Genomic DNA, 22,231 nt, shown 5'->3' with positions numbered 1-22,231 from the left:
GTTTATTTTATATATACCAAGTCCCGGTGAAACACCCTCGGAGAGTGGGGTCACGGCCAGGGTCAGTCATTATCAACGGCGACCTTGGAGCAGTTCCTTGCTTAAGGGCACATTGAYAGATTTCTCATCTTGTCGGCTCTGGGATTTGAATTCGCGACCTTTCAGTTTACTGGCTCAACGCTCTAATCGCTAGGCCTCCCGGCATTACACGCTCAGCATGCTTACACAAGCTTCCTGTAGGTAGTCTCTTCCGACCAGTCTGACCTGTTTTTTGAAAAACTAAATTACAAATCAATTAAAGTGATTTTTCTCCAACCACATAACATGCCGACAGTCATCAGGCTACAATGTATAGCCTTTAGTAGAGACTGACTGTGCTGAGTCTTTCTGAAGAATTGTTAATTACGCTGTTATCATAACATTGGTGACCTTCGGTCAGTCAAAACTCATCAACATCTGACATGGTCCCCAGGGTGTGAACAACAGTATTTGTAAGTCTGAAGTGCACTCTGACTCTGCTCTGTACACCGTTACAGGTGCTCTTTCCTCACATCATTTATTGTGATGAGGATTTGATATGCACGTACTGGTTGTATCATCGTGTGGATCCTTGTTAGCRCCGATGTCCATCAGACCTGGGTTCAATTACATTTAAAAAAAATAATATTTTAAATACATTTATCTTTTGTTTTAGTCTGCCTGGAGTGCCAGGTGGGCATGGTTTGYGAATTATTCTATTGGTTTCATTGCACCAGGCAAGCTCAATCAAGCCAAGCTAATAAAAGTATGTGAAAGGATTTCAAATAGTATTTGAACCCAGGTCTGGTGTCCACCATGCACTCATCTGACCTTATCGTAACCCCTACTTTTATTTTTCTAATTTGTTCGTCACTAAATTTAAGTAATTAGCTCAAATTTTTTTTTAAAGATTGAGTTAATTAAGTTTCCATGATGTTTTCTTATAAAACAAAACATCAGTTTGTTGTCTCCAGTTAGTCCTGCTGGTCTGACTACCACCAGATTTACAGGTTAGTTCAGCTTAAATTCATTTAGATGCATGAGAGAGTGTGTGTCCAGTAGCATGATACGACTTGGATCAGTTTCAGTGGTGTAACATACATACATGCTACTCAACTACTGGTCGGCACATGAAAAATGGGAAAACAGGGTATGGAATGGCTTGCTGATGATTGTGATGTTGGCAGGCTTCATCTTGTTCAGAGCACTGACAAACACACGATACTATAGTAGTGTATTAAGTGAGCGATTAAAAAAAAAAATAATAATAATAATAATAATAATAATAATTTAATGGCTAACAAGTAGGTTTGGGCAGTATTCAGATTTTCATATAGTCATACCGTCCATCTCTCATCCAGGGATTTACGATATTACCGGCATAGTACACAAGGGGGTGCTAAAAACACGAGAAAAGCCCACTATTACCAAAATTAGCACAAACTAATAATAGCGAAATCACATAGACACTGTTAGCTAAATGCTAACGAGTGAAAACGAACAAACTAATTGCGAAGACTGGCAAATCCAGCTCATAACGTTATACAAGCATAGCCAGTGGCTACCAGATGTTATTTTCAGTGATATCTGTCAGAAGTCAAAGAGCTCTGGTTGAGTTATCTGTACAGCTGCCATTTTTTTTTGTCCCTACTAGTGTTMTTTTTCTTCCCTTCTTCTCTTCTTCTCCACGTACACATGCTCCTCTTCCTTCAGAAAAGCATGCATCACTCCTTTGTTCATTTGCACAATTTACCTCGTTCACTTTCACTTGTCCACGGCCAAACATTTAGTAGTGAATTGCATATGTGTAACTTCCTCACCTCGTGTGCTGCACCACAGAGACTCTCCAATAGATATAGAACTCTATGGACTCACCAGCTCCCTCTTTCTACCGTTGTGCTATTTACTAACACGTGACTGGCTCAACTTTTCTGGGGGAACTATGGTAAGCTTCATAATGTGACCGGTGAAATGAGGAACGCAATCTGCTTTGTCTCCTAAGGTATTACACAAGTTGACTGCAGGTATTAACTTAAGTTGCTACAAATATTAAAATGTTTTGAGGGTATTGAAAAACCATCCTGTGGCTTTTCCCAAATACCACGGTATATACCGCCCAAACCTAGTAACAAGCAGGTTCTCATATTACAACAGAGTAAATTCATTCTGAAAATAAATTTACATAGTGCGGAATACAAGTCCATTCTTAAGTGATTTCATGCAATGATCATACAGGGGAAAACTAAGGGGGCGTGACTGACTGGCAAACTAATGTTGAATTTCTCAATTACTTAAAATTAGGTCAATGTTAGGGGTTAAAGTTCAGGTTGGTTAAGGTTAGGGTCAGTTTCAAATCTAATCCAATTTTATTGGTCACGTATACATGTTTAGCCGATGTTATTGCGGGTGTAGCGAAATGCTTGTGTTCCAACAGTGCAGTTTAAGGTTTTGGTGTCGGAATGTCTGTAAGTCACGTCCCTTTTAGTCTCACCATGATCAAAACAATGGCTTTAGATTCTATAGTTGTTCTAACATTTGTCCTCCCTTCTCTTTGCAGCCAAACAGGTGATATCAGGACTCTGGTGTTTCCTGTACTCTATCTCAATGAGGTAAGCTGGGCGTGGTCATTATTTCACGCAATGTATCTGCTATTTACATGCATCTTCATTGTGCCTACTGGCAGATTGATAACACTTCTGATGGCCCAGCATATAGCTTCATTTAGTTCAGTTCCTCTTCTGCTGTTGTTTACGAAGATGTTTTTGGGGTGTCCACGTTCGTATAATTTATTGATGTTGTTGTTAGTTTGGCATGTGATTTAACTAATTATCTGAATGAGCGATTGTTCCCCACTAGGTCAAAGTTAATAAAATCCTGATCCAAAAACATAAATAGAATGACACATGGCTCACAACAATGCTGAACATTTTCTTAGATGAGAAAACATGATACATGCTCAGCCAGGAATGTCCTTAAGTCTTACGCCAGTTATCTGGAGCAAAGGTAACTGAATAGCAGACCACTCCTGCGTCAGGCTTCATAACATTTGTTATGACCACCTTATGTAGGCCTTAGACACTCTATGTCACTTTAGGAACTAAGAAGGTTCACCATTAGTGCTGTCTCATCAATGCTAGTATGAACTGTAGAAGAAACATATTTGAACAGAGGGTGTTTTTAGGAGGAAGCTTTGAATAGGTCAGTAGCCTACAGAGTAATATGAGAAGAGTGCAGTTGCTGAACTTATGTCGATACGCTAGATTACCAAAAGTATGCTCGTCGAACATCTCATTCTAAAATAATGGGCATTAATATGGAGTTGGTTACCCCCTTTGCTGCTATAACAGCCTCTACTTTTCTGGGAAGGCTTTCAACTAGATGTTGGAACTTTGCTGCAGGGACTTGTGGGTGATTAAACCTGTCTCGCAGTCGGCGTTCCAATTCATCCCAAAGGTGTTCGATGGGGTTGATATCAGGGCTCTGTTTGGCCAGTCAAGTTCTTCCACAACGAACTCGACAAACCATTTCTGCATGGACCTCGCTTGGTGCATTGTCATGCTGAAACAGGAAAGGGCCTTCCCCAAACTGTTGCCACAAAGTTGGAAGCACAGAGTCGTCTAGAATGTCTTTGTATGCTGTAGTGTTAAGATTTCCCTTCACTGGAACAAGGGGCCTAGCCCGAACAATGAAAAACAGCCCCAGACCATTATTCCTCCTCCACCAAACTTTACAGTTGGCACTATGCATTGGGGCAGGTAGCGTTCTCCTGGCATCCACCAAACCCAGATTAGTGTTACGTACGTACGTACGTACTATCGTTCAAAAGTTTGGGGTCATTTAGAAATGTCCTTGTGCTTTTCTTTAAAAAAACATTTAAAATTGATCAGAAATACATTGTAGACATTGTTAATGTTGTAAGTGACTATTGTAGCTGGAAACGGCAGATTTTTTTAATTTTTTTTATGGAATATCTACATAGGTGTACAGAGGCCCATTATCAGCAACCATCACTCCTGTGTTCCAATGGAACGTTGTGTTAGCTAATCCAAGTTTATCATTTTTAAAGGCTAATTGATCATTAGAAAACCATTTTGCAATTATGTTAGCACAGCTGAAAACTGTTGTTCTGATTTAAATAAGCAATAAAGCTGGCCTTCTTTAGACTAGTTGAGTATCTGGAGCATCAGCATTTGTGGGTTTGATTACAGGCTCAAAATGGCCAGAAACAAATAACTTTCTTCTGAAACTAGTCAGTCTATTCTTGTTCTGAGAAATGAAGGCAATTCCTTTCGAGAAATTGCCAAGAAACTGAAGATCTCGTACAACGCTGTGTACAACTCCCTTCACAGAACAGCGCAAACTGGCTCTAACCAGAATAGAAAGAGGAGTGGGAGGTGCACAACTGACCAGGAGGACAAGTACATTTGTTTCTCAAACTAGACACTGACGCCTCACAAGTCCTCAACTGGCAGCTTCATTAAATAGTCCCCGCAAACACCAGTCTCAAYGTCAACAGTGAAGAGGTGACTCCGGGATGCTGGCCTTCTAGGCAGAGTTGCAAAGAAAAAGCCATATCTCAGACTGGCCAATAAAAAGAAAATATGGGCAAAAGATCACAGACAGTGGACAGAGGAACTCTGCCTAGAAGGCSAKCATCCYGSAGTCGCCTCTTCACTAGTTTATTGCATAGTTACAATGTGTWATCATTGATGTCCCAGGAGCAGTGAATAAGTGTATAATTGTAATACATACATGCAGACATAGCATCATTCAAAGAATGGAGTTTGATACTCCTGGTATTGGATAATGACTGAAAAAGAATGTCTCACAGAGATTCATACCTGAACCGCACCTTTATTTGCCAAGGAAGAGTACATGATCAGTGAATATATTCAATGTACAGGCTACAATGTGGGGATCTCATGCGTGGTAATAACTACAGTACATGTATATAGGATTTGTATCCTTAGCACAATTAAAGTTGTTATATTGTTCTCTATCCATAGGCTTCAATAATGCCATTCAGACTTGCAGTTGATACAAGAACTATGATAGCTGAAGTTCATAGATAGGATCTGAACTAATATTCATACCAAACGTTTTTGGGTCCATACACAGATCGGCTACATCCTGTAGCTAGCTACACATCCATAGGCATACAGTTATTTCTATCTTCCACTACACAATAAGCAAGTAAAAATAAAAAAAACGGAGGGTCTGGATTTTAGGCCGGTAGCAACCACCACAGGGTGTCTATTCAGAGCACGAGGAAAACCAAAACAAATTTGGKGYCTTGGAAAGGAGATGAGCTGGCCATTTTTACAGAGAGTGAGAGTCGGAAACCGCAGGACAAGGTAGCACGTCCGGTGAACAGGTCAGGGTTCCATAGCCGCAGGCAGAACAGTTGAAACTGGAGCAGCAGCACGGCCAGGTGGACTGGGGACAGCAAGGAGTCATCAGGCCAGGTAGTCCTGAGGCATGGTCCTCGGGCTCAGATCCTCTAGGAGGGGAGGGAGAGAGAGAGAATTAAGGGAGCATACGTAAATTCACACAGGACACCAGATAAGACAGTGGAATTACACCAGATATAACAGACTGGGCCAACCAGGCATGATATAACACCACCCACTTTGCCAATGCACAGCCCCCACACCACTAGAGGGAAATCAACAGACCACCAACTTACTACCCTGAGACAAGGCCGAGTATAGCCCACAACGATCTACTTCACCGCACAAGCCCGTGGGGGCACAAAACCGGACAGGAAGATCAAGTCAGTGACTCAACCCACTCAAATGACGCACCCCTCCTAGGGACACCATGGACGACCACCAGTAAGCCAGTGACTCAGCCCCCAGTAATAGGGTCAAAGGCAGAGAATCTCAGTGGAGAAAGGGGAACCGGCTGGGAATAGACAGCAAGGGCGTTTTTTCGCTCCAGTGCCTTGCTGTTCACCATCGCACGCTTGGGCCAGACAACAATCAATCATAGGACCCACTGAAGAGATGAGTCTTCAATAAAGACTTAAAGCATCTCTGTTTAATTATTATTATTTTTATACATTTTCAGGGTCAAGGAAAATGTTAAATATGTCAAGGTTTGGCTTTTTCAAGAGAGGCTTTATTACTGCCACTTTTATTGAGTTTGGTACACATCTGGTGGATAGGGAGCCGTTTATTCTGTTCAACATGGGAGGACCAAGCACAGGAAGCAGCTCTTTCAGTAGTTTAGTTGGAATAGGGTCCAGTATGCAGCTTGACGGTTTAGAGGCCATGACTATTTTCATCAATGTGTCAATAAATACAGGATTATAAAACTTGAGTGTCTCCATTGATCCTAAGTGCTGGCAGTGTTGTGCAGACTCAGGACAACTGAGCTTTGGAGATATATGCAGATTCAAAGAGGAGTCGGTAATTTGCTTTATAATTATATTTTCGTCAAAGAAGTTCATGAATTCACTGCTGAAGTGAGTCATCCTCTCTTGGGGAATGCAACTTTTTAGTTAGCTTAAGAACAGTATCAAAAATACATTTTGGATTGTTCTTATTCTCCTCAATTAGGTTGGAAAAATAGGATGATCGAGCATCAGTGAGGGCTCTTCGATATTACACGGTACTGTCTTTCTAATTTTCTGGAAGCTTGCTTCATGGCTCGTGCATTTTCTATATACCAGGTAGCTAATTTCTTGTGAAATTTTTATTTTATTTTTAGGGGTGCGACTGCATCTAGGGTATTACGCAAGGTTAAATTTAGATCCTAGGTCGGATCAGATTATTTGTTGTGATTGCAAAAGTAATAAGATGGTGGTCCGATAGTCCAGGATTATGATGAGAAACACATAGATCCACAAYATTTATTCMAYGGGTTAAAACTAGATCCAGGGTATGACTGTGGCAATGACTTGGTCCGGAGACATGTTGGAAAAAACCCACTGAGTCGATGATGGGTCTGTGGACTTTTCCATGTGAATATTGAAATCACCAAAAATTTGAATGATCTGCCATGACTACAAGGTCCGATAGGAATTCAGGGAACTCTGTGAGGAACGCTGTATACGGCCCAGGAGGCCTGTGAACAGTAGCTATAAAAAGTGATTGAGTAGGCTGCAAGGATTTCATGACTAGAAGCTCAAAATATGAAAACGCAGTCATTTTGGGGGGGTGAAAATATAAATTTGCTATCGTAAATGTTAGCAACACCGCCGCTTTTGAGGAATGCACGGGGGATATAGTAACTAGTGTAAACAGGAGGAGAGGCCTCATTTAACACAGTAAATTCATCAGGCTTGAGCCRTGTTTGTCAGGCCAATCACATCAAGATTATGATCAGTGATTAGTTCATTGACTATAACTGCCTTTGAAGTGAGGGATCTAACATTAAGGGGCCCTTTTTTTGAGATGTGAGATATCACAATCTCTTTCAATAATGACAGGAATGGAGGAGGTCTTTATTCCAGTGAGATTGCGAAGGCGAACAGTGCCATGTTTAGTTTTGCCCAACCTAGATTGAGGCACAGACAGTCTCAATGGGGATAGCTGAGCTGACTACACTGACTGTGCTAGTGGCAGACTTCACTGGCTGTCTCATTGTGGCGCTAGAGGAATTTGAGCCCTGTCTATGTTGATAAGATGAGAGCACCACTCCAGCTAGGACGGAGTCTGTCACTCCTCAGCAGGCCAGGCTTGGTCCTGTTTGTGAGTGAGTCCCAGAAAGAGGGCCAATTATCTGCAAGTGCTATATTGAGGGAGGGGCAGAAAAGTTTTCAACCAGTGATTGAGTTGTGAGACTGCTGTAGAGCTCATCACTCTCCTTAACTGGGAGGGGGCCAGAGACATTTACTCGATGTCGATACATCTTTCTAGCTAATTTACACACTGAAACTATGTTGCGCTTGGTGACCTCTGACTGTTTCATCCGAACATCGTTGGTGCCGATATGGATAACAATATCCCTATACTCTGTACACTCGCCAGTTTTATCTTTAGCCAGCACCCTCTTCAGATTAGCCTTAACGTCAGTAGCCCTGCCCCCTGGTAAACAGTATATGATAAGACTTAAAAATAATCTTCCAGCTAACACTGCGRGTAATGGAGTTGCCAATGACTAGGGTTTTCAATTTGTCAGAGCTAATAGTGGGAGGCTTCGGCGGCTCAGACCCCGTAACGGGTGGAGGAGAGACCAGAGAAGGCTCAGACCCCGTAACGGGTGGAGGAAAGACCTGAGAAGGCTCGGCCTCTGACTCCGACTCGTTGCTTAATGGGGAGAACTGGTTGAAAGTTTCTGTCGGCTGAATGAACGTCACCGGTTGAGCATGCCGACAGCATTTCGTTCCAGAAGCCTTGAAAAATCTGTTATCTTGGTTATCTTGCACTTGATCATGTTGTTGTTAGCAAATCACCTGACCAGTTATAACTCAACTCTGCCTCAATATAAGAGAACAGAGTTGAGCGTTCCTCAGCTATTTAACTCTTTACCTGTTACCTCTTACATGTTACATTTTAGCCTGCAGATATAATGCATTATGATCCAGTTATAATGCATGGTATGACTTGACATAAGCATGTATGACCCCCTTATGTCTTCTCTTCTCCCCACAGAGTGTTGTGATCGATGAGATATCGGCCAAACAGCTGCAGGTGATCGTGGCGGAGGGCAACGTAGTGGTCAACATACCCTTTATGTTGATTGGCTTAGGCATCCTCCTGGGCGTTGTCTTCATGGTGGTCCAGTGTCGTCAACGGATCCCAGAGGTGAGAGGTCATAGCCGTAGGTCATTGGTCATTCATGTGTCGTAGGGCTCAGGTCCAAAGTAGTGCACTATATATTTTTATTTAACCTTTGTTTAACCAGGCAAGTCAGTTAAGAACAAATTCTTATTTATAATGACGGCCTACCTGGGAACAGTGGGTTAACTGCCCTGTTCAGGGGCAGAATGACAGATTTTTACCTTGTCACCTCGGGGATTTGATCTAGCAAACTTTCAGGTAGTAGTCCAACGCTCTAACCACTAGACTACATGCCACCCCTATATAGSGCAGGGTCTTCCAAACTCGGTCCTGGGCACCCCCCCGGGTGCATGTTTTGGTTTTGCCCTAGCACTACACAGCTGATTCCAGTAACCAACTCCTTATCAAGGTTCATTATTTKAATCAGCTGTGTAGTGCTATGGCAAAAACCAAAACGTGCACCCAGGGGGGGCCCCAGGACCGAGTTTGGGAAACCTGACGTAGCCTATGACTTCATGAAGATGTCATCTGTTCCATTTGGAAGTTGTTATGTAAGTCATAAACAACTCCACCCTGTAGCTACATGTTAGTGTAATAATACCAGGAAACTGGAGGAAGAGAAGGTTCCCGACACATTATCAGGGGCTGTTCTCACAAAAACTCCATTCAGCCAATCAGAATCGAGTATTCAATAATGTTTTGGTATTTAAAAAAAAAAAAAAAAAAAGTAACCTTGGCAGCATCCTGAGAAGTCACGCACAGCTTTCTATGATGGATACATGTTCCCCACTCAGGATGTTATCAAAACAATATGTGCTTAAAGAGAGTCCTGACTAGGTATAGTTGGCTGTTGGTCTGTTTTCTTATGTAACGATGTAGAGGGGCGAAATCAACCATCAAGAACACATGTAGGTCTCGTCAGTCAAACTTCTAAGTCAGAGTTGAGTCCCTAGACCCTTGCGTAAAACTCAGCCCTTCATACTCAAATCCTTTTTTCTCAAGCCAAGTCCTTTTATGCTTTATGCTTGAGTTCTGGGATACACAACATGTAAAGGCTCGTTATCTGAAAACAACAGATCTGAAATCAGATCGGACTAAATATTGATATTTTTTCTTAAAATGTTCTCCTCAGAGCTCTTCTGCCGAACGCCAGCCCCTTCTGAAGTCCTAGTCCCACAGGAAGTAGAATTCTCTCCACAGGAAGTGGTATCCTGGGAGGACAGGATTAGGATTGCCATCCATGTTTTGTTAACAATATCAAGGGTTCTGACTGTGTACTATCTCCACTTTACCAGATTTAATCAGCTTCTACCCTGTAACCATAACCTCACTATTGACTCTACTGTAAGGCTAGATCAGGGACCGGATCGAGAATGTTTTAAAATCTTTGAAAATGAATAGTTAAAATACTTTCTAAAGTCTGACATTTTAATCCGTTATTATTTTTGTTTTTATCCATAATTGTTTTTTGTTTTTTTTTTAAACATGAGTTACAAGGAGGCTGACTGTACTTTTTTATTTCATATTTTTTGTTGTTTTTAAATGTTGTGTTTTAGGGTCACASAGAGAGATTAAACACTGATAGTAGGGATTGAGAGAGGATAGAAGCTCGGGCAGATTGCCAAGATCATGTCAGACATTGAGAGGCTGTTGAAAAGAATTGTAATATTATTRTCATCTATCGCTATCATCATTATTATTCGGGAATGTTGTAAAACTTCAATTAATAGCCTGGGTGTTTATTTGCTGAAATMACTTAACACASCTGATGTATATTAGAGACAGGCTTCTATTTCCTTAATGCACACAGCTTTTGTTAATTTCCATAGTTAATTGTTTAATTCCAGCATTCACTTCCAGCATTCTAATCATTTACATACGGTCAAGTTTATTTTCTGTTAGTATGCCTCTATTTAGAAGAAAAAAAAATGTTTCCTTGACAGAATAATGATTCTCTTCTTTGACTGCATTTTCGTAAGTTCTTATTTTCACCACTAACTAGAGGGCGATCTGACGGGGATCTGTACTCCTGAAGTTGTCGACTGTTTTTGTGCTTGCCAATTAGTTAGCAGTTCTCAGCTGTTAGCAGCCAATGGATAGAGGTTTCTTAATGGCGATAAAAAATGGATGATTGCTATAATTTGAGTCATTACTAAATTGTTTAATGTAACAAGTCAAACSTCGTAAATAATTAATTTAGAGCCCAGGCGTTTATTTGAAATGCCCGTTTATTTGCTGAAATATGTCCCGTCGCCTGGCTATTAAAAGGGACAGGAGGCTATTTGAGACATTTTAAGTTTTACAGTGTATCAAAACATCCCCCATTTGGACTGCTGACGTTAGCGCAGGGAAGTTATTCTTATATTACACACCCCAGTGACATTGTCACTTTTATATATGTTTTTATACTGCTTGTCAGCCTTTTGAGGAATGATCTGTCTGGTCGGCCTATGAGGAATGATCTGTCTGGTCGGCCTATGAGGAATGATCTGTCTGGTCGGCCTATGAGGAATGATCTGTCTGGTCAGCCTATGAGGAATGATCTGTCTGGTTTGTGTGAAATAATAGGGGCTACAGAGTAGGGATCAGTTCCATTTAAATTGAAAAAAAACTGGGGAAAAAATTACATCCTGGATTGACTGAATTGAAATGGAATTGAACCAAACACCGGATGAGGTCATACTACTTTAATTGAAAAAGTTTTTCACCACTTCTGATTATAACTACGTACCTACATACGTATAGGGGAAGTTATCAACATTTTATCAAACAGATCAGTGTATTCAGTCAGCAGGCATTGGAATCCACTGTTAAATATATCATTGCTAATTGATACCTTGTCAAAACAGTACTAAGTAAGAGTATAGACGCATGAGAAAATACTGGATATTTGCATGACAACAATTTTCTGCTGCTGGGCTTGTGATCACTGAGAGAAGTGGCAAATCATATGCTGCGTGATATTCCTGCTTCCAGAATCTGCATTTAAAAACGTTGTTTCCAATTTCTTTATTTTTGTGATGAACCAGTTTCACAACAACAGACAGGCGTGTGTATTCTTGTCTATTTTAGAGTGATAAGAGTATCAGTAACATTTCAACTAGCTATCTACTAACCCTAAACGTAACCCGTACCCTAAACGTAACCCGTACCCTAAACGTAACCCGTACCCTAAACGTAACCCTTACCCTAAACTCTTATTCTATACCTTAACACTAACGTTAACCTTAGCAAGCAGTTGCTGATCAACAGATGGTATATCAACAGGTAGTTTGTTGATAGTACGACCATCTGTAGAGCATCCAAGTAATGTTCACAACTCTGATATGCTCCGATCACTGATATGCATAGTTGCAGACTACTTTTTTCTTAATAATTTTTCTGTCTAGCATCTGAACTAGTATGAATTATAATTGTTATTGRATATGTGTATTATTATTTTACTCTGAGAGAGAGAACCTGCATGGCTTTTTTGTTGTTGTTGTTGTTGTAAGAAACAATAAAATACTTTTACTACCATGTCACAAAAAAATTCAATAATATATTTKAACATTATTTACATTGTGTGTGTGTGTACAATCTTGACAATATATACAAATAAATAATTTACAAATAAATAACGGCTCAATGGCATCGTCACAGTTTTAAACGTATCTTCCACAGACATTTGTTTTTCTTGTCAATAAACTGCTTCATGTTGGTTGAGTGCATTGTCTGTATTTTGTTTTTGAAACATTTTGTTGATTGGATAAATGAAGTATCTCCAATGGGAAAGCTATTATCTGATTGTACATACTGATACCGGGTTCACATAACTTTACAACATTTACAGCTTACTTACTGTTAGACTGTACCTGGCACATTTTTTTTATCAGTTCTGAAGTTTTGAGCTGTTCAAATTAGTTGGTTAGCTGTTTTTACCAAATATTTGGTGAGCCAAATGAAGTCCTGTGACATCACTTGGAACAGTTAGGCATTCCATTGACAGGCTCCATTGATTGTTGCTTTTCCATTGATTGTTGTTCTGGCTGTGTCCAGAGTTATAGYAGAGCTCACATTTCAGTTCAAGATGTAAAAACCTGGAAAGAACAGATCTTTTTCCTGTGAGAAATGGGACAAAAATATCCAAAGATTTAAAAATGTGTTACAAATGGAAAGAAATTGTTTTGAATAGGAGCATAGCACTGGAAATTAGTATAAGCTAGTGTTATGGTTTGGATTTATAGCTCTCTCTTTTCAAATCCAGTACCTGCAGTATTTGGTCCCACACTCGTCGTGCTCTCTGCAGCTTGCGCCAACAGGCTTCAGAGTATTCCATCGCCAAAGGAGAGAGCGCTTGGCTCGGGTGATCAGGCCTGTCCAATCCTCAGGCACGGGAGCGGTCTGCACCTAAGGAAGGTGGAGGAAGGCGTAATGTCATTCTCCTTTATAAACAAATGCAGTGTGCAGGATTTTCTTTTAAGTCTCATTGAAACACGGCTCGTTGACTGAAACAGCATGACGGAAGTTCTTCTGTAGATGGTCTGTTACAACACAGACAGATCCTGAAGCTACAACCTGCAGCAATGCTAGCAAATTTCCCAATACAATTTTAGATCTTGATCCAAAAAGGCAAAATCCCCCCCCCAACATTTCAGGGAGAGTGGATGAGGACTAAATAAACTTGATGTTAATGCCAAGCTGATATAGCATCAGATCAGATATAGGCTAACCTCTTCCCCCCCTCTCCCCAGGCTCCATTGTATATTGCATAGAGTGAACCCGGCTGGTGGACAAGATCAAAGACCTAGCATCCTACCTGGATTGGGCAGAGCAGAGTCAGGAACATGAAGAGGGCAATGTACTGTGCTGTCCTCATGTTGAAGAGAGCAGAGACTAGACTCCTGAATTCCGTGTAAATGAGACTAGAGGAGCCTCGACCGGCCACTTATATTAGAGGTGCTAATCTATATGATAAGGATTGCCAAGGGCAACGATCATCGGTGGTGGAAGGGGGGGGCGTGTTCTAAGAACACTTTACCCGGGGTCAAAATGAGGGCAACTCCACGTCTGCAGGGTAGGTCGCTGACACCTTTTTACCATACTATGGCTCCTATCCTCTCAGAGCTGGGTGGGTCAGACTTGGGTTCAAATAGTATTTGAAGTTCTTGTTTTTCATTGAATTTGTTGCTTTATTGAGTCTGCCTGGAGTTCCAGATGTATGGTGTTTGTACTTTTGGGACTAGACTATTCCATTGCACCAGACAAACTCCGTCAATAGTAGCTAAATTATTTGTAACAAATCAATTACTATTTGAAACCAGAACTGGTGTGGACCGAGAAGCACTCTCACATATGCAGGGTTCAGGAGCACATTGGTCTCACGTATGCAGGGTTCAGGAGCACATTGGTCTCACGTGATGCAGGGTTCAGGAGCACATTGGTCTCACGTATGCAGAGTTCAGGAGCCACATTGGTCTCACATATGCAGAGTTCAGGAGCACATTGGTCTCACGTATGCAGGGTTCAGGAGCACATTGGTCTCACATATGCAGGGTTCAGGAGCACATTTGTCTCACGATGCAGGGTTCAGGATCACATTGGTCTCACATATGCAGGGTTCAGGAGCACAGTGGTCTCATATGCAGGGTTCAGGAGACATGGTCTCACGTATGCAGGGTTCAGGAGCACATTGTCTCACGTATGCAGGTTCAGGAGCACATTGGTCTCACATATGCAGAGTTCAGGAGCACATTGGTCTCACGTATGCAGGGTTCAGGAACACATTGGTCTCACATATGCAGAGTTCAGGAGCACATTGGTCTCACGTATGCAGGTTCAGGAGCACATTGGTCTCACATATTGCAGGGTTCAGGAGCACATTGGTCTCACATATGCAGGGTTCAGGAGCACATTGGTCTCACGTATGCAGGGTTCAGGATCACATTGGTCTCCACATATGCAGGGTTCAGAGCCACAGTGCGTCTCATATTTGCAGGAGTTCAGGCAGCACATGCGGTCTCACGTATGCAGGGTTCAGGAGCACCATTGGTCTCACGTATGCAGGGTTCAGGAGCACATTGGTCTCACGTATGCAGGGTTCAGGAGCACATTGGTCTCACGTATGCAGGGTTCAGGAGCACAGTGGTCTCACATGAATTCATCAGCAGTACTGTATATTGGGGGTGGTTCAGTTTATAGTCTGGTGTGTTAGTGGCCAAACCTGGGCCAATTGTGCGCCGCCKTATAGGACTCCCAATCACGTCCGGATTTGATACAGCCTGGAGTTGAAGAATTTAGAGGTTTCATTGTAACACAGAGAAAGGAAAAGTCCCTGAATCAACAAGCCCGTAAACACCTTCTGTTGCAGTATAATAGATAAGGGGTCAAGACAGGGGTCATGGTCTGGTGCAACAGCTCTAGTCCTCTCTCATCATCCCCATCCTGCTATTCACATACAGTACAGTAAACAGCCATATGCAGTCATCTAGCCTGGTCCTAAGCCTGATTGTGCTCTTGCCAACTCCTTCGCTGTCATTTGTCAAGCCAAACATGGCAGCCTGGTTAGTAGTCACCCTTGCCAGCCACAGAAGGTGAGCAAAGACTTAGAGCTTGGGGTCTGACTAACAATATGAACTAGTGAATGGAGCCTTCTCCAAGCTGCGGGAAAGCTACCCCCCCCCCAACCTCATCTTTCGTTAATCACACCGTTTGTGACTTACAGTGCATTCGGAAAGTATTCAGTTCCCTAGACCTTTTTCACATTTTGTTATATTACAGCCTTATTCTAAAATTGATTAAATTGTGTSYCCCCCCCAATCAATCTACACACAATACCCCATAATGACAACGCAAAAACAGGTATTTAGACATTTTGCGAATTTATTAAAAAGATCACATTTACATAAGTATTCAGACCCTTTATTCAGTACTTTGTTGAAGCACCTTTGGCAGCGATTGCAGTATCGAGTCTTCTTGGGTATGATGCTACAAGCTTGGCACAGCTGTATTTGGGGAGTTTCTCCCATTCTTCTCTGCAGATTCTCAAGCTCTGTCAGGTTGGACGGGGAGCGTCGCTGCACATCTATTTTCAGGTCTCTCCAGAGATGTTAGATCGGGTTCAAGTCCAGGCTCTAGCTGGGCCACTCGAGGACATTCAGAGACTTGTCCCAAAGCAACTCCTGCGTTGTCTTGGCTGTGTGCTTATAGTTGTTGATCTGTTGGAAGGTGAACCTTCGCCCCAGTCTGTGGTCCTGAGCGCCCTGGAGCAGGTTGTCATCAATCTCTCTGTACTTTGCTCTGTTCATCTTTSCCTCGATCCTGACTAGTCTCCCAGTCCCTTCCGCTGAAAAACCTCTCCACAGCATGATGCTGCCACCACCAAGCTTCCCTGTAGGGATGGTGCCAGGTTTCCTCTAGAAGTGACACTTGGCATTCAGGCCAAAGAGTTCATTCTTGGTTTCATCAGACCAGAGAATCTTGTTTCTCATGGTCTGAGAGTCTTTAGGTGACTTTTGGAAAACTCTAAATGGCCTTTAAAAAAAAAAAAAAATGCCACCTATCGCCAGATCTGTGCCTCGACACAATCCTGTCTCGGAGTGCTACGGACAATTCCTTCAACCTCATGACTTGGTTTTTGCTCTGACATGCACTGTCAACTGTGTCAACTGTGTCCATTCAATTGAATTTACCACAGGTRGACTCCAATCAAGTTGAAGAAACATCCCTAGGATGGTCAATGGAAACAGGATGCACCTGAGCTCAATTTCGAGTCTCATTGCAAATGGTCTGAATACTTATGTAAATAAGGTATTTCTGTTTTTTATTCATTTTCAGACATTTCTAAAAATCTGTTTTCACTTTGTCGTTATGGGGTATTGTGTGTAGATTGCTGAGGATTTAAAAAAAAAATTTTTTTTAGAATAAGGCTGTGATGTAATAAAGTGTGTGACAGTCAAGGGGTCTGAAATACCCTGTACAGTATGTGTGTTTGGAGTTCCATCGTTGTCGGGGGAGATAGGACAGTGGCTCTGTTCCAAATGACAACCTATTCCCTATGTGTTCCAAATGACAACCTATTCCCTATGTAGTGCACTACTTTCACTAGGGCCCACAGGGCTCTGGTCAAAAGTAGTGCACTATATAGGGAATAGGGTGCCATTTGGGATACTGAGAGTGGTTGTTGACAGAGATAGCAAGGTGGTGAGTGACCTGTAATAACAACAGCTCCAGACTTCTATAGGCCATGTCCCAAAAACCACATGAGGATGCATAAGTAGTCTACACGCCAATTAAAACAAAGGGTTTGGTCTTGACCTAGTGATTGACCTTTTCATATTTTGGGTGTAAATGCTCTCTTTAGTCAAAATGTGCATGGAATTTGATGTCAATTGAGTACATTTAAAGAAATTATAATATTTTAACCAGGAAAGTCAGTTAAGAACAAATTCTTATTTACAATGACAGCCAACTGGGGAACAGTGGGTTAACTGCCTTGTTCAGGGGCAGAACAACATATTTTTTTTACCTTGTCAGCTCTGGGATTCAATCCAGCAACCTTTTGGTTACTGGCCCAACGATCTAACCACTAGGCTTCCTGCCACCCCTACATACTTTGGTTGATTTGGTTATTGTCAGGATACAAATCAATCAATTTAAGAAATTGTGCAAAAATCTAAATCTGGAAAGAAAAGTCCGCAGCAGATATGTGGTGATACCAGGAGTTTCACACCTGCCCTGTTTTGATATACAGTAGGTATCACTGGCTACTGTCGTGTGTAACATGTACCTCTTTWTTTAGTCAGAAGACTGTCATGTGTTGTACAGTCCACTAGGTGGCGATGACCTTGATACTGTCGTCTCACTGACCAGACGTGTTGCTCCGCACAGCAGCGGTGGGAAGAACGTATGTTATACTATTGGCCAGGACAGATCAGAGGCTCCTGTTAGCGGTGTTACGGGATGGGGTCCACATTGATTAACCCTTTGTGCTGATACTCTCACTAACCACTAGGCTAATTTGACATTTATAAGAGTTCCCAGTTACAACCTTAAATTGCACCCATAGTTTGATCGTTAACAGTTCATTTTAAGACCTCCTTATTACAGTATTGATTAATTTAGTGGAAACTTGCCCGTTGGTGACGAGCATGGTAACAAGCACATGTCGTCCAATTTAGTGTTTAGTTTTGCTGGCTCAGCTGCATCCGATTTCGTAATAACTGGCACAAGGTTGTAATCTCTTGTGGACAGATTTGCTGGGTGTCCGAGATTAGTTTGGAGCTCAAAAGGGTTTACTTTTACTAAATTACCTACCCGTGAATGCCCACTCTTCACAATCTCCACTCAATGGTGTTGCTAGCCATGTGCCCAAAAGTCTTCCATCTGGGTTAACTTGATTGAGTTTACAAAAACAGATCAGTATAGGTTAATAACCTCACCGACAGGGGTCTACCATACAGATGTCATCCCAGATTATAATATTTTTTTTAAACATACGATTAATGTGTACGTTACCCATTAGGACAACCTGAACCTCCTTGCCATCCAAGTAAGAGGCTAAACCCACTAGTACATCACAGAGTACATGTGTAACGGATGTGAAATGGCTAGCAGTTAGCGGGTACGCGCTACTAGCGTTTCAATCAGTTACGTCACTTGCTCTGAAACCTAGAAGTATGTTGCACCTTGCTGCAAGGCGCGTGGCCTTTGTGGGGCGATAGGTAACGATGCTCGTGGGTGTCAGTTGTTTGATGTGTGCAGAGGGTCCCTGGTTCGCGCCCTGTGTCGGGGCGAGGGGACGGTTTAAAGTTATACTGTTACACATGTAATGTCTATCAGCATAAGTATGTAGCGGGTTTCTTATGTACCACAGGAGAACCAAGAAATGAAGAGCGAACACGGCTGTCTTTTAGGCTTTTATGTTGATCTGCATGATTATGAAAATGACAGGACAGGAACACATCAGTCTCCAATGCACCATCTGACAAGTTGTTCTACACAGGGAGATGAAAAAAGGCAAAACACATTTCCTGTCTCACATCCCCAATACATTGCTAGGTGCTTTCAGTGTTGACAGTACCAAATACAACAACTCATGTACAAAAACACTGCAACTTTAAACAAGTTACAACGTGACATCGCCTATATTCCATTCAGACCGTAGAGGACCAAACTACATCTCCACTAATGCAACGCCAGCACCAGTCGGCAGTTTAGCTAACCGTCTGCATCACAGAAAGGCATGCTAGCTAGCAACAGCAGCACTTTTAGCACTCTGTAAACTACATTAATAACAACAATAAACTCTGAAAATTACAGTGGGGCAAAAAGTATTTAGTCAGCCACCAATTGTGCAAGTTCTCCCACTTAAAAGATGAGAGAGGCCTGTAATTTTCATCATAGGTACACTCAACTATGACAGACAAAATTAGAAAAAAAATCCAGAAAATCACATTGTAGGATTTTTAATGAATTTATTTGCAAATTATGGTGGAAATAAGTATTTGGTCACCTACAAACAACAAGATTTCTGGCTCTCACAGACCTGTAACTTCTTCTTTAAGAGGCTCCTCTGTTCCTCCACTCGTTACCTGTATTAATGGCACCTGTTTGAACTTGTTATCAGTATAAAAGACACCTGTCCACAACCTCAAACGTCACACTCCAAACTCCACTATCGCCAAGACCAAAAGAGTGTCAAAGGACACCAGAAACAAAATTGTAGACCTGCACCAGGCTGGGAAGACTGAATCTGCATAGGTAAGCAGCTTGGTTTGAAGAAATCAACTGTGGGACAGAATTATTAGGAAATGGAAGACATACAAGACCACTGATAATCTCCCTCGATCTGGGGCTCCACGCAAGATCTCACCCGTGGGTCAAAATGATCACAAGAACAAAAAGCAAAAATGAGCAAAAATCCCAGAACCACACGGGGGACCTAGTGAATGACCTGCAGAGAGCTGGGACCCAAAGTAACAAAGCCTACCATCAACAAGGCATTGAAGATGAAACGTGGCTGGGTCTTTCAGCATGACAATGATCCAAACCACACCGCCCGGCAACGAAGGAGTGGCTTTGTAAGAAGCATTTCAAGGTCCTGGAGTGACCAGCCAGTCTCAGACTCAACCCATAGAAAATCTTTGGAGGGGAGTTGAAAGTCCGTGTTGCTCAGCAACAGCCCCAAAACATCACTGCTCTAGAGATCTGCATGGAGGAAGGGCCAAAATACCAGCAACAGTGTGTGAAAACCTGTGGAAGACTTAGAGAAAACGTTTGACCTCTGTCATCGCCAACAAAGGGTATATAACAAGTATTGAGAAACTTTTGTTATTGACCAAATACTTATTTTCACCATAATTTGCAAATAAATTCATTAAAAATCTACAATGTGATTTTCTGGATTTTTTGTTCTCATTTTGTCTGTCATAGTTGAAGTGTACCTATGATGAAAATTACAGGCCTCTCTCATCTTTTTAAGTGGGAGAACTTGCACCATTGGTGGCTGACTAAATACTTTTTTGCCCCACTGTACATGTTTCAATAGTCTCACACTCCTTTATAACAATATCTACAGCATTAACCTTGGATGATTTATTTATTTCACGTTATGGACTTCTACAAAGGAGTAATCTGCAACACACACCTTTCTCTCTCAGAGTTTTCTCGGACTGGGAGAGCGGGAGCTACGGGTAGTACCAGGGTGTTACGTAGGTGACACAAGCACCCGGATGAAATAAAATACATTTAATGAAACAAAACCCAAAGATGTTAACATCATTCAGCTACTGTAGCTGCCTACCTAACATCAACAGGCAGCACCAGTAGCGCAACAATCAAAAATAGACACCAAAAGTAAAGTTCCAGGCGATCATAGCGATGTGACTCCCCCCCCTCTGTCTGAACTTGGAATATTCCTGTTCGCGGGCTTTGGGCACTGACCCTCAACCTGGTTGTTCTGTTCTGCGTTGTGTACTATTCTAATAATTTGAAGTTTGATGGAATAACCATTTTAACTCTACTACAAGTACAATGTACTCACTTGGTGTTACACCAGTTAGAATGAAGTGTATCTTCAGGGCTACTTGTATTTAATTGTGTATTTAATGTGTATTTATATAGTACATTACCCATCCTGACATCTTGGCCCTTTATTTATGGCTTCTGGAAGCGCCATCCAAGTGACAAAATACATCAGATTAGTACATCACAGAGTACATGTAATATCTGCATAAGTACAATGTAATTACTAGGTGTTACACAGGATTTAGCTAGTTAAAATTAAATGTATCTTGATGTGTACTTACTTGTAATTATTGTGTACCTACAAAGTACGTTACCCATTCTAACAATCTAATCATCTGTTTTTAAAGGGAAAGGGGAAAACCTAGTCTGTTGTACAACTGAATGCCTTCAACTGAAATGTGTCTTCCACATTTAACCCAACCCCTCTGAATCAGAGAGGTGAGGGGGGCTGCCTTAATCGACATCCACGTCTTCAGTGCCCTGGGGGAACAGTGGGTTAACTGCCTTGATCAGGGGCAGAACGACAGATTTTYTACCTTGTCAACTTTCGGTTACTGGCCCAACGCTCTAACCACTAGGCTACCTGCCRCCAAAAACAGAGCCATAAAGACAGTAATACACCACAGAGTACATATTTATAATATCTGCATAAGTACAAGGTTGTCACTACTTGTTACACAGGATTCATCTATTTAATATGAAGTGTAACTTTATAGTTTCCTGTGAGCAATTTCTATGCAACTACTTATTACTCATTATCAAGGGAAAATACCTACAAACAAAAGATGAGCTTCTACTCTAGTTAACTTTATTGCAACATGTAAAAAGACAAAATATATTAATAATTTGATTAAACAAAGACATAAAATACTCAATAACATAAAATAATAGTTACTTTTATTGAGTTATTGAGTAAGGCTATATCTTTGTTTAAAATCAAATTATTAATATATTTTGTCTTTTTACATGTTGCWATAAAGTTRACTAGAGTAGAAGCTCATCTTTTGTTTATACCATCACTTTTATATGTTTAAAATGTTTAATTGATGGTTAAAGTAATTGACCCATTGTCAAATGCATCGTAAATGTATTTAACAATTTAAAGTATATTTTTTCATGTGAACAGTTTGTGAACACGTTCTTGCCATTGGGCCTGGGCATCAAAATCCATAGCTCTAGCTCTTTATTGCAGGGTCAGTGCTATACGGAATCCTTGGGATGTCCCTACCAGAAACCCTAACCTTAACCATAACCCTTACCTTAAACATTTTAAACTTCAACTTCAATGGGGTATGGACGTACGAAGGAWTCCGGATAGCACTGATCTTTATTGCAGAGCTGTGTCGCAGAGTTTCTAAACCCAGAGGTGCAACGTCGTGAGACTTCCGGGGAATGTTTGCGAAACAGACCAAACAGRCCAGGCCGGGTTTTGGGGTTTGAAAAGTTAATGAGAGAAGTGAAAAATCTAAAGGCACAACCTA

At 41.5% G+C, this 22,231-nt stretch overlaps 2 protein-coding genes across 2 annotated transcripts in view; one reads left to right on the top strand and one right to left on the bottom strand.

Annotated features, from left to right (window-relative positions):
- Positions 1 to 12,444, top strand: part of scarb2c (scavenger receptor class B, member 2c) — a 48,667-nt gene extending 36,223 nt beyond the window's left edge. The window contains exons 7-9 of the mRNA XM_070449588.1: positions 2,576 to 2,627; positions 8,616 to 8,768; positions 9,877 to 12,444. Of these exons, the coding sequence (XP_070305689.1) occupies positions 2,576 to 2,627; positions 8,616 to 8,768; positions 9,877 to 9,915 (244 nt within the window). The 3' untranslated portion in view covers positions 9,916 to 12,444. The remainder of the gene's footprint in view (positions 1 to 2,575; positions 2,628 to 8,615; positions 8,769 to 9,876) is intronic.
- Positions 11,185 to 13,641, bottom strand: LOC111981306 (liver-expressed antimicrobial peptide 2). Its single transcript, XM_024012523.2, has 3 exons — positions 13,543 to 13,641; positions 12,994 to 13,133; positions 11,185 to 12,845 (listed from the first exon to the last, which is right to left on the bottom strand). Exons 1-3 carry the CDS (start codon positions 13,600 to 13,602, stop codon positions 12,809 to 12,811), a joined length of 237 nt encoding a protein of 78 aa, XP_023868291.1. The 5' UTR covers positions 13,603 to 13,641; the 3' UTR covers positions 11,185 to 12,808.
- Between the last annotated feature and the right edge of the window lie 8,590 nt (positions 13,642 to 22,231).

This window comes from Salvelinus sp. IW2-2015, linkage group LG20 (genome assembly GCF_002910315.2).
Source record: "Salvelinus sp. IW2-2015 linkage group LG20, ASM291031v2, whole genome shotgun sequence".
Classification (NCBI taxonomy): domain Eukaryota; kingdom Metazoa; phylum Chordata; class Actinopteri; order Salmoniformes; family Salmonidae; genus Salvelinus; species Salvelinus sp. IW2-2015.
Note: the sequence above shows the minus strand (reverse complement) of the source record. Positions and strands in the feature narration are given on the sequence as shown.